This window comes from Meriones unguiculatus, chromosome 20 (assembly GCF_030254825.1).
Source record: "Meriones unguiculatus strain TT.TT164.6M chromosome 20, Bangor_MerUng_6.1, whole genome shotgun sequence".
Classification (NCBI taxonomy): Eukaryota; Metazoa; Chordata; class Mammalia; order Rodentia; family Muridae; genus Meriones; species Meriones unguiculatus.
Window position 1 is genome coordinate 32,778,060 of NC_083367.1, and position 13,904 is coordinate 32,791,963.

A 13,904-nucleotide genomic window follows, 5' to 3' on the forward strand; every position below is an offset into this window, starting at 1 on the left:
TTAGATACTAAATGGTGATTATGTGGTGGCTGTGGTATTATTAGTATGGTCTTAGAAATATTTGTAAGTATTCATACTTAATTAGACCCTTTCCCGATCCATGACATCACATGATGATGTTTATCAAATGCCTTGTTAATTACCTGGCATTTTTATTTATTTAACAACATGAAAAATGTCCTGCTACACATAACTTCTCCCAGGAAAGAAACTGAACGTAATAACACTTAAAAAAAATCTTTATTCAAAATTGTAAATATGTTTTGCTTATGCCTAAGCCTTGTGGAAAAGGCAAAGTGAATTTCAATTGCCTTATTTCTGACACTGGAATGATAAAATTTACCTTGTGGACTTCCTCCTTCAGGCTGAACAAGCTGCAGGAGTACCTGCAGACACGTTTAGACAAAGTGAGAATGTGTCTCCTTACAATGCTAGATTGTCTCAGGGAGTGGTGGAAAGGGACTCTATAAATTATACTTCTAACACTAAAAGAAAGCGTTAGCTTTGATCTTGTAGGTAAAAAAATTTCTATACCTAAGGGGATGAATTAATTCCTGTATTTAATTAGATGCAGTTCTTAGTAGACAACTTAAGAATTCATGTTAGAATTGCACATTGGATATTCTCAGCACTGCAAAAAAAATCTCATAATGAAAAACTTAGAAGGCATCCGTTCCTGAAAATGGCAAAGCAAAAGGTATTTCAAATACAGGATAAACAGAAGACAGAAATCAGTTTCCAATATTAAAAATTCATATTACTGCTTTAAGCCTGAAATTGCAGAACAATCTATTTCAGCAACTGAATACAAGCACTTGGTTTCATTGTTTGAACTGACTCGACTTACCATCAAAGTGTCTAGAGAAGTCCACGCGCAGAGCGGGACAGCATTTGACATTATCTCTCGGCCCCAGTCATAACAAAGGCACCCTCAGGTATCCGGAACAGGCGTCCCCTAGGAACTGTAATGGAACCATACATGATTTTGCACGGCATTCAGATTTATTACAACCTGTGTATAGCTGAGCAGAGCAGTGCATGCAAGTGTCAAGAAAGGGTCGTGAAGGTAATATCCCTGACACATTGCCACTCAGATGTCACCAGCTCCAAATGTCTGCTGACAAGAGCCAGAGCTGAAATGAATTAAAAAAATAAATAAATAAAATAAAAACTTAAAATAAAATGGTCTTACACAGCGGTTCTCAACCTTCCTAATGCTGTGACACTTTAAGACAGTTCTTCAGGTTGTCGTGACCTGTAATCATTGCTACTTCATAACCTCACTTTTGCTACTATTCTGAACTATAATGCGAATGTCTGTGTTTTCCAGTAGTCTTAGGTGACTCTTGTGAAAGGGTTGCCTCACTCACCTAAGGGATCGTGACCCACATGCTGAGAACCACCGGTCTAACATTAACAAAACAATAATATAATAGTCACTAATATAATATTTATGTTTATTATAATATAATGAATAAAAAATAATATTAAGTGGGGGACACAGAAAATAACTATCTAAGTCGACTTTTAATAGTGTTCATGAAAACTTCACCTAGAGTTTAGCAAGATGCTATGCAGAGTGCCTGATAACACTCTAGCTTTGAGGGGGTTATTGTTATTTTTAAAATGGGGAAAAGGTGCTATCAGCTTCAGGCTTGTTGGAGGTCACAAGGTTGCCTGGAGACAGAACCCACTCAGGAGTAATCCTTCTGTTCAGTTCATCGGGCTTCCTTCTTTCTTTACTGGCTTTCCTTAATGGGGATGTTTGTAATTTCTTCTCTAGAAAAAGAAAAAGAAGAGGAAAAGAAGAAAGCCGAGAAGAAAGTTACTTCTGAAACAAAAAAGAAAGGTAAGGAATGGAAAAGCTATCTAAAACCTAAATCAGATAGTATTAATTTATAGTATTGCTGGCAAAGCTATTGTTTTCTAGCAAAGAGGTTCACTTGTATGATTGCCATTGTTAGGGAAAACACCCAGGAGTTTTAAACATTTCAAACAAAAATCCGAACTGAAGAAAATATTTAAAACCCTTTATTTGCGTATTCATGTAAAAATAGGATTTTTCTGTTTAGCTCAGGCTGGTGTGTAACTCATGATCCTCCTGCCTCGGAGACTTGAAATTCCAAGACTGTGCCAAATCTTCTGGTCCTAAACACATTTGCTAAAGATACTACTGTGGTATTTTTCTTTTAATTTTTTTGTAGTGACTGTTTTATATATATATATGAAATGTGTATTGCATGTGTGTATGTGTGTAATGGAGGTTATTATGTACTTCATTCAATTTTATTAAAAGTAACCGATAATTTAAACAAGGGAAAAAATATACAGCCATTCTTCTCTTTTCATGGCTCTTGTTTGTTAATATTCATCTGATACTGCCAAGTGATTTTCAAATATTTAAAAAGAATTCTAATATAATAGTTCTATGACCAGATAGCTCAGGGCACACTCAATCTATTCTTTTATATAGTTTAGAAAACTATTCTGCAATTATACTGTAATTAATGATGCATTTAATGTCCCTACCTTTGTTAAAGATTTGTTTCCCTCATTCAGTTAAACCCCTTCATAGACAGTTAGGACAGCTAAGCTGTAAGTGTATTTGGAAGGTTCTAGTATGTCCACTTATAGAGGATTTATGGCTTTGGACTTAAAATTTTCTTTGCAACGTAAAATTATTTTCTTACTGGCAATCATATGTACTCTGAAACATATAAGAACGAATGAGTTAGGGGCTTATAATGTTATTTCCCCAGCAGAAAAAGGAGAAGGCAAAAAGAAGAGTGAGAGGGAAACTGCCTCTGATGTGAAAAGCAAAGGTATTATTATTTTTTCTTTGTTTTCTTCCATTGCCTTCAGGGATTTAGTTCACAAACAATTTTGGTGCATCCATATGCATCTTGAATATAGGTACTCACACCTACCGAAGTTTAGTATGTAAAAGCAAAAATGTGGTAGAAGGTTAAATATACATGAAGAACATTAGTCAAGGCTACTGCAAGATGTGAGAGTGGTCAAAACTCCATCCGAAATTTATCTCTGCTGGAAAGAAAAGCAGGAGAGCGGTAAAATAGCTAAAATGGAGGATTAATACTCATTTGCGTACACGAACACCTAATATAAAGAAGGGAAGAAGGTGTTATTTTGGTTTATGTTTTCAGAGGGTTCCGTGCATTGTAAAACCAGACTGCGCCAACTTTACCATTTGTGTAAACTTTCTTACATGCTCATGAGAAGCAACAGTTGACAAGTTAAAGTAGGATGGCAAAGTGGGAGGCGTGGGAAGTCTTTCCTTTTGCTTATATTTCAAAGAAGTCACTCCCAGGTCTTTGAAAAGGGAAGTCCTGAGTGGGTAAGCAGAAAAGTGGGCTTTATGAAGATGCATACTGATAAAGGAGACAGATAAGCAATTTGTAACACTTGACTGTGTGAGGTAAATGTGCAAGGTACATGAAAATAAGCAGCTAAGGTCAGCACGATCTCTCTGACGAGCCCGGTCCAGTTGCTCACCATCTTGGCAAAGCCGAGAAAGTCACAGGATCTACCCACGGATAACAGTATCACCGTGCAAAACCACAGAGCTAAGCAAGATTAAAGGTCCTCATTAAGAAACTGATGACTCAACTGTGGCTCAGCTGAGATTTCTGCGTTTGGTTTTGATTTTATGCTTGGGCAAACTTAAGCACTGGCTTAACTTTGTAGGGTAGGACATGTGTATACATGGAAAGTTCTCTCAAAGTGTTATGGCTCAGTGATGAATATTTTCATCCCGTATATCTCCTCTACCTGTGTCTGTGATGGTTGAAATTCAGCTCAGAGCGACTCCATTCTGTTGAGTTATGGAGCAAACGTGCTCCATTAAAACGCAAACATCCCAGGGCCTATGCAATGGGGTAGCCACCAAATTCTTCTCAGCTAGTCATAACGTAAACTAAGATTTTCAGATGCTCCTGGGATAACAGCAAACTGAAAGCAATTCTCTAAATGTTTACATGGTAGTTATGCTTCAATGGGAGGCACTCAAACAGAGCTCCAAGGTGAGACATAGGCAGGAGAGGGCAGGCTGGACAGGGCGGCATTAGTAGCATCCTGACCTCCTCAGGGGGGAGTAGGAATAATAGTTTCTGTGGGAGAGAAAAGCAGTGGTGAAGGAACCTGAAGAAGAGAGCAGAGTTTGACAAACTAAGCAATGACCATTGCGAATCGAAAACAGGAAAAACACGGCATTTCTCCTACCGTACTATAACCAGGTTGAAATATAAAACAGGAAGAGTTGCACAGGGCTTACAAAATAAGCAAGAAGGGACAGCAGGGATTCAATGAGTTTGGGAGTTTTGTCCAGAAAACATTAGATAAAACTCAAGGGTGCAGGGTCTCGTAAGGGTGTATATGTGTGTGTGTATGTGTGTGTGTGTGTGTACAAGTGTGAGTTAATCTGCATGCCTGCCTGCCTGTGTGTATGTGTGTGTGTGTCTGCCTATCTCTCTGTTCGTCTGTCTCTCTCTGTCCCTCTCTCTGTCTCTCTGTGTGTGTGTCTGCCTGCATGCATGCACGCATGCCTGTCTATCTGTGTGTACGTGTGTGTGTGTGCATGCATGTGTGACTAAATATGAATGCCTACCTGTCTGAGTGTGTGTCTGTCCCTCTGTCTGTCTATCAGGTTGTCTCTCTTTGTCTCTGTCACTGTCTTTCTGTCTTTCTCTGTCTCCCTCTCTCTCTTTCTCTCTCTTTGTATGTGTGTGTCTTATTGCTTCTCTGTCTTATAGTATGTCTTGTTTTGTTTTAGCTAAATGTTGTGGCTGAAAGCTAAAATATGTATATGTACAGGGAGTCCTGAGAAAACCTGAAACTCCATGCTGTGAAGACTTTAGTGTCCCAGTCATATCGAGGTGATGCTGTTCATTACTGGGAACAACTGTCTATGGCAGTTTCTCTTCTTGCAAGGCTAGAACCATTGATGCAAAATGAAACTGGTTTACTGCTGAGCACATAGAAGCCTATTCAGAATGGACTGTACAACACACTTGCCTTTTTGAAGCCTTTTTTCTGTTTGAAGTTTTCATTTTTTTATTTTGATCACATATCATTGAGTCTTATATATTAATCTAACTTCGATGGAAATGTATATTATTCAATATAGTGTTTAAATGTCCTTAACACTCAAATCTTCATTTTATGCTGTGTATAAGTATGTGTGTGGGAGAGAGAGACAGACAGAGAGAGAATTTAATTACTTTCTAGATTGTTTCCTTGTAGAATTTGATAACAGTTTCAAAAATTTCAGAATTTGAATATATTTTGAAACAATCAGTCTTAGGCTACTTAGCATAGTAGATATACTATAGGGCTAAAGATAAAATGAAGTATGGCTTGAATTGTTAAAGAGCTGGCACTCGTGGCTCTTCTTAAAGCTGTGATGAACATCTGACATAAAGAAGGGAAAAAGGTTTTATTTTGGTTTATGTTTTCAGAGGTGTCAGTGCATTGTGGAGTAAAACCAGACTGTGTAAACCACTGAAACTAGGGAACCGAGACAGAATGAATGTGGTAACAAGCTTTCTTCTTTTTTATTCTATTCAGTCCCTGCCTGAGGGATAGTGTTCCCAATATTCATGGCAAATTTTCCTTTCCTAGTTAATCCTCCTTGGAAATACTATAACAGAAACACTCAGATGATTCTGAATCGCCCATGTCTTTTTCAGACTAATTAAGGTGAAAATCCACCTTAATAATTCCAAGTACATATGTCAGTCATTCTTGAAATGTGAAGGAAATAAAACAATGAATATAACAATTGTAGCTACAAAGAATAGTATATTAAAAATCCAGAGGCCAGGCTTAGACACTATGGCTTGTGACTACTATGTTTTACTGCTTATAGAATACATAGGTTTATTTATGTTACACAACTGCATTATGCTTTCCTTCTTTTATCATGCAGATAAAAACAACCCAAAGTTAATTCTGTTAATTTTGCTCATAGTCTGTGTTGGGGAAAAAGTGAAACTTGTGTTTTATGTGATACCAAATCATCAGCTTATTCTATGATAGTTGAAACACAATAATTGCAAATCAAATCTAGCCAGTCAATGATAACACATGCCTTTACTGCTAGCACTCAGGGAGGCAGGGGTAGGTGGACCTGTGTGAGTTCGAGGCAAGCCTGTTTACAGAGTGAGTTTCAAGACAGCCACGGCTATACCAAGAAACCCTGTCTCCAGAGCGACAGGACAGACAGACAGGCAGACAAAATGAGAGAAAGTAAAATAAATCTCCTTTAAAGTTATGTATATAACAAATCAAAACACATTTTATTGGTTAAAAGAGAGTCCCACTTGAAGAAATACCATGAAAACCACAATGAAACAAACTAGAAGAAAAAATCCAAGCAACACAGGAAATTAAGGCTAACTAAGCCCTTGTTCCGAGCTTTGGGTGGGTTTTGTTACTCATCTATACCACTCCACATAGTCTAGCAGAAGATAATTCACAAGGAGTCTGCACTGTAAGGTACTTCCACTGTGAACATTTGAATCAAGAGATTGTTACTGAATTTTCAAACAACAGGTGAGGAAATGTCCTCAGTCAGAACAACTGTCTCCTAACCACTGCTTAGCCTAGAGAAACTGAGAAAGACAGAGCCCTGAGGTCTCTTTCATTTGCTGAGTCTTCCATCTCCTTTGCAGGTCTGTTTCTGCTTTCTACTCTCATGTACCTGGTTAGTGGGATATAGTACGTCTCTAATATTAAGCATAGCTGTAAATGAATCCCCAATTTGTTTTTGACACCCATTTTTTTTCACTTCTTAGAAAAGAGTAGAATGCAGGTAAAAGAGGCTGGCCAAATGGTCTACTTGAAGAGATAAAAATCCATATAGAGCCAAGAACGATTTTAGTTTCTATCCAAGGAAGTCCCTGTCCTTAGGTGGTTTCTGAAGACTTGGACCACAGGTGACCACAGGTCAGTTTGTACTCTCCCAAACCAAAACTGAAAGCTAAATCCATGAACATGAGCAAATATGGTAGTTTAAAAGCTCACAGGATAGATTTCAATGCTACTTATATTGATCTTTACTTAAACTTTGTGTCATGAACTCAAATGATGACTTTCACAGACAGTGGGGGAATGGAGTGTACCATAGTTCAGGTTTATAGCTGGGATCTTCAGAGAAAGGAAGTAGGCAGAGCACCTGTATAAGGAGTAGCTCACAAGAAATGAAGTATCAGGAGACAGGAGACAGGAGACAGGCTGAGTGGTGAACACTTGTTACTCCCGAGGAGGACCAGAGTTCAATTTCCAGCACCCACATGGTATCTCCCAACCATCTATAACTCCAGTTCCAGGGAATTTGACACCTTTTTCTGATCTATAAGGTTACGAGTTGCGCATGCAGTATACATACATACATACATGTAGACAAAACAGCCATACTCTCAACATAAAATGAATAGACCTGCAAATGCCTAGGGGTTAATAAGCCATTTCTGGGTAAATGTATTGGATGTGACCTGGTCAGGGCTGTTTGCCTGCTCCATAGGTGTCTGTGGACCTTCCTAATTCAGGCACCTCACTAGAGTTTCATTCACGCCTTTATGGATAACTTCTAGGTAATCGTGCTTCTTGGTCTATAAAAGAAGAAATCTAACAAGAGACCGGACTCTTAAATATTTCTGGCATCTGGCTAGGATAGAACCAAGGACATTGCTAACATCTGGCCAAGGACTTCAATCAGAGAGCTAGCCTAGTTTCTATCTCCTTGTCACTTGGTTATGTCCACTTGTCTCTAGTGGGCTATTTTGGGGGTTGTACATTTTAAATAATTGAGATTACATTTACTGTTCTTCTCTATATGCTTATTAGTTATGAAAATAATTTTGATAAATAACTGATTGATATTAGTAATAATACAGTGATCCATATTTTTTAAATTATCTGACAGAAATTTATATTGGAAGAAGGATCCTAAAAGTCCTAATGATAATTTTTGAAATAAGCTAGATATAAATGTAAAAATATCAGGAGCTTTGTTATATTTCATGTGAATCTTTTGGCTAGAATAAACAGAAAAAAACTGTTATGAAGGTTTAGAAGTAAACAGAAAATATTGTAATGTCTACTGTGAAGAAACTTTAATGGTATGTTCAAAGCAATACATTTCTGCAGAGAACTCTGTAATTTCGCAAAGACACAAGCAGAACTAATGCAGCAAAAGCAAATGGCAGAAGTTCTTATCTTTTTCAAAAATTAATAATTTATTCTAAAAAGAAATGTAAAATATTCTATGGAATGAATGTTAATATATTTCTTAAAAAAGACACTAGGAGCTCTTTACTGGTGTAATTTTTCATCATCATTTTAAAGTTTATTTTTAATTATTGAAAATAGATTTTTTATACAGTATATTCTGATAATGATTTTCTCCCTGCCTCCAATGACTATCAGATCCTCTCCACTTCTCTACCCATCCAAATTTACACTCTTTCATTTTCTTTTTCACTAGAAAAAATAAAACAAGCATCTAAATAATAATAATAATAATAATAATAGAAAATAAAATCAGAATAGGTCAAAACAAACAGAAAAAAGGAGCCACAGAAAAAACACAAGAAACACATCCAGACTCAGACACACACAACACACAGAAAACATAAAAACATAAAAGTCAGAGAACATGATACATAAACAAAATATATGGGAAGTTTAACAAAATGCCTCTGACAAAGCATCACGAGACAAAATATTTTCAAAAGTACCATTGAGTTCATTTTGTCGAAGCCATCTTCTGCTGAACCTGGGGCCTGACCTTAAATGTGGTTTGTATACCCAGTGTTATCTATTGGAGAAAACTATTTTTTCTTGTGCGATTGGTAATCAGTTGGAGATAACTCTTTTTTTTTTTTTTCAAAAGCAAGAGGTTTATTAACCATTGCACAATGGGATCACCCCTGCCAGTCAGCAAAGAGTGGCCCTAGCAGACAAAGGCCTTAGGTTTTTTTTTTTTTTACAATTTGCCACTTTTATTAAAACAAAAACAAACAAACAAATAAAAACAACAACTACAACAAAACAATCAGATGTGAGAATGCTCCTTTTGTATCTTCTTTTTTAAGCAACTGTTCCAGCATTCTTGGTTCAAAACTATATTTGTAGAAAATGGCATGTTCTATTATAACACATTTTATGATCACTTAGCAGCTAACCATTATTAAAATGCAAACACATATTGTCCCCTGTAACCAAAGCATAATACAATGTCTAAGAAATGCTCTAACCAGGTATAAATCTGTTTTTAGCTCCCAAATCACATCTCTATAAGTCCCAATTTATTTCTAATATCAGAGATCAGACCTCTACTCTTGCCTGATGCGTTTAAAACAAAAAGGGGGAACTGTAGAGAGCTGCGGAATGCTATGCCTTAAAGATGGAGCTGGTTTCCGCCTTCCACCTTCCCGATGGTGAGTGCTCTCTGTCACAAACAATTCCACATTTGGCTAAGGCTGAGGATCTGGCTTGCTTCCATGTATGTGGACCTATCTGCATTGCCCAGGTGGCACGCCTGGGTTGGCTACCCAGAGGCTATTTAAGCTGTGGGCTGGCTTTCCCCAGGGTCCGAGGATTGTTCAAGGTTCCTGAATAAACTGCATTGAAAAAAAAAAAAAGAGTATGGGCAGAAGGAACAATGAATGGTTAGTGAAGATACATAACCTATGTATGGCCCCACGTTCAGTTATATAAATGGAAATTAGCCTGTATTCCGAAAAACCATTTTGGCTGTTCTATTGATACAAGAGAGTTTGTCTTTTTATATTTTATGATTTTGTTTTTCCATGTTCTATTTCATGTATGGTGAGTTATGGTGAAATTTTATTTAATCCATGGAGATAACTCTTGGCTTAGGAATGGGGACTTGTGTCTACTTCCCCTCTCTGCACTGAGACCCAGTCTGGCTTAGATCTGTGCAGGCCCTGTGAATGCTGTCATGTTCTCTGAGAATTGATACCTACATCAGTCCTGTTGTTTCTCCACCTTGTTTCTTTTGGTGTCTTCCATCTCCCACTGGATTTTGTGATGGTATTGCCTCCTCTGCAGAGTTCCCTGAGCCCTGAGGGGAGGGATTTGATGGAGACATCCCACTGAGGACTGAGTGAATGTTCCAAGGTCTCTCACTTCCTACACATCTCTCTCTGAAACATCTCCAATGCTATGAACTTTGCTTTGCTTTTCATCTTTCTTCTGGTTCTTTTCAGCTTCTCTTACATTAATTCACACTGTTAAGACCTAGACATTTTGATATCTAGTTCTCAATTCTATATCCTTTTCTTTTGACATTGTTATTCTGGATAATATCTATCACCAAGGCTTTTATATAATTGATACAGATTTGCACATTTTTAAAAATATCATTCAGCACCTTACATTATACATTTAATGAAAATTAAAAACCTGCATCTGCATATTTTGAATGTTTATACAAACCACATCATATACAAATGTCATAGCCACATGTCATCCACTGGTGCCCATATCAATGGCTAGATCATTTTAAAGCATCTGATCCCAATTTAAATACCTCTTAGGATCTACTTCAGTGGTAGACCATGAATTTACACATGCTTGTGGCCCTGGGTCTGAACTTCACAATTGCTAAGATAAAATAAAATAAAATAAAATAAAATAAAATAAAATAAAATAAAATAAAATAAAATAAAATAATGTAAAATCAAAAAAATGTTAGAGGGGCCAGCTCTAACAACTCCATCTATTTTAATGTCTCCACAACCCTATCAGTTATCTTCTGCCATCCCCTCAACTCAGTTCCTCTACCATCTTCACATATCCAGGAAGGGTTAACTACTTGAAGTGGGTGAGAGAGGACTTCAAGTAGAAAGTCAAAAGATTTCACTATTTTGTTCTAGTACAAATTTTTCTGCCCTCAAGGGAACAAACAAATAGTTTCTTACATGATTTCTATGAATATGAAATGCGTAAAAATATATCTGATTTTATGTTGAGGTCCTTGATCCACTTTGATTTTAGTTTTGTGCAGGGTGATAAATATGGATCTATTTTCATTTTTCTGCATGTAGACATCCAGTTGGTCCAGCACCATTTGTTGAAGATGCTGTCTTTTTTCCATTGAATGGAATTGGCTTCTTTGTCTAATATCGAGTATTCATAGGTGTGTGGATTTATTTCTGGGTCTTCTATGCGGTTCCATTGATCCTCCTTTCTGTTTCTATGCCAGTAAGGGGAACCCTGCTCCACTGCTGGTGGGAATGTAAACTGGTACAACCACTCTGGAAAGCTATCTGGCGCTTTCTAAGACAAATAGGAATAGTGCTTCCTCCAGACCCAGCTATACCACTGCTAGGTATATACCCAAAGTTTGTTCAAGTACACAAAAAGGACACTTGCTCAACCATGTTTATAGCAGCTCTATTTGTAATAGCCAGAACCTGGAAACAACCCAGATGTCCATCAACGGTGGAATGGGTACAGAAATTGTGGTATTTTTATACAATGGAATACTACTCAGCAATCAAAAAGGAGGAAATCATGAAATTTGCAGGCAAATGGTGGGATCTAGAAAAGATCATTCTGAGTGAAATATCCCAGAAGGAGAAAGACAAACATGGGATATACTCACTTATATAGACCTATAAGATATGATAAACATAATGAAATCTATACACCTAAAAAAGATAATCAATTGAGCGGACATGGGGTAAGATGATCAATCCTCATTTAGAAAGACAGATGGGATGTGCATTGAACGTATGACAGGAGTCTACTGAGCGCATCTGAAAGACTCTAACTAGCAGTGTTTTCAAAGCAAAGACTCATGACCAAACCTTTGGCAGAGTACAGGGAATCATAAGAAAGAAGGGGAGTTAGTCTGATGGGGAAAGGATAGGAGCTCCACAAGGACCAAATATATCTGGGCACAGGGTCTTTTCTGAGACTGACATTCAACCAAGGACCATGTATGGATATAACCTAGAACCTCCACTCAGATGTAGCCAGTGGTAGCTCAGTAACCAATTGGTTTCCCAAAGTGAGGGGAACAGGGACTATTTCTAACAGGAACTCGATGACTGGCTCTTTGGTCTCCCCACCCCCGAAGGGAGGAGCAGTCCTGTTAGGCCACAGAGGAGGGCTTTGCAGCCAGTCCTGAAGATACCTGATAAAACAGGATCAGATGAATGGGGAGGAGGTCCCCCCTATCAGTGGACTTGGAAAGGGGCACGGTGGAGATGAGGGAGGGAGGGAAGGAGGGACTGGGAGGGAATGAGGGATCGGGACACGGCTGGGATACAGAGTTAATAAAATGTAACTGATAAAAAAATAAATAAAAAAAAAAATATATCTGAACCCAGGGGTTCCTGCAGAGACCAAGTAAGTACCATGCATAGAGAGGACCTATATCCCCTGCTCAGATGTAGACCATAGGCAGTCTACATCTGTAAGTAGAGTAATGGGAACAGGAGCTGCCTCTGCCTGAACTCAGTGGCCTGCTCTTTGATCACTTGCCCCTGGAGATGCTGTCTTGCCAGGCCATAGAGGAAGAGGATCCAGGCAGTCCTGACGAGACTTGATAAGAGAAGGGCAGATGTCCAAGGAGAACTCCTCCTTATATATGGACTCAGAGAAGGGAATGGGGGGAAGTGGGAGGGTCAGACTGGAAGGAGTTGAGGGAGGGGGCTGCAATTGGGGTATACAATGAATAAATTTTAAAAACATGTAAAATGAAAAGGGATATATAAGAAATTACAACCATAGTCAGGACATAAGTCATAAAGACATTTTAAAAGCTATATTCCATCAATTTTGAGTTTCAAAAATAAGTAGAAAAGTTCCTTGTTGCATACAACATACCAAAATTAAAACAAGGTGAAATGAATACATACTTTTGAGATTATAATATAATTACATCATTTCTCATTTTCTTTAATCCTTTCAATTTCTCCCGTGTATTGCCTTTGCTCTCTCTCTCTCTTAAATTCATGGCTACCCTTTCTTTAATTGTCATTACATATATTCTTATATATATAAATACATAAATATAATATATATAGCCTCTTGATTTCAAAGCATCAAGCAAATGAAAATTTAGTTTTCTCCAAGGGTGTCTCACTGGGAAAACAAACTACTCTTGAAGATAGGTAGGCTGAATGCCCAGCAGGAGATGGCCAACAAAAACAGAACTCAGGGATGTCTTTGGAGGTTTCTTGTCTCAAGATGCAACAGGGCTTTAATTTATATACTTATACACACAGTACATATACATCATATACATATACACTATATATGCATACACAAGCACATACATATACATATAAAATTATACAGGTCATTTGCATACATATTATAGCTTCTGGTTTGGAGTTTTTTTTATCAGATTTGTGTGTGGGCAATCACTATATCTCTGTGTCTATTTGAGTTTCTCATGCTCTTTTGCTTTTTAAAATTTTGTTTGTGTTGTCCTACTCTGACTTATTTGTTTTCATTTTGTCTTATTTTATTTTACTATTATTTTTTAGATGCCTGTGTGTTTTCTAAGGCTAGACAGAGATGGCATGGCACTGGTTGGGAAGGAGTTGGGGAGGGGAAAACATAAGAATTATATATTGTGCTTTTAAAAATCTATTTTCAATAAAAATAATGGATTCCTAAAAGTAAAAACATGATGAATTTTCACAGTACATATTCTGAGTTCACTGTCACTCCTGACTGTGTACTCCAGCAAAAGACATTGTTCGGAACCTAATCAGAGCATATATTATTGATGTCTGAATAAACCAAGAGCATTATGATTGGCATAAAGTGTTTTGTGTTTAAAATAATAATTGTCCTCAGGGTTAAGAATTATCATGATACATCTCAGTAGAGAAATTCCAGTG

The 13,904-nt window shown here is 37.5% G+C and overlaps 1 protein-coding gene across 1 annotated transcript in view; it reads left to right on the forward strand.

Annotated features, from left to right (window-relative positions):
- Trdn (triadin) overlaps positions 1-13,904 on the forward strand; it is a 382,140-nt gene that overhangs the window by 167,180 nt on the left and 201,056 nt on the right. The window contains exons 11-12 of the mRNA XM_060373675.1: positions 1,784-1,849; positions 2,763-2,822. Of these exons, the coding sequence (XP_060229658.1) occupies positions 1,784-1,849; positions 2,763-2,822 (126 nt within the window). The remainder of the gene's footprint in view (positions 1-1,783; positions 1,850-2,762; positions 2,823-13,904) is intronic.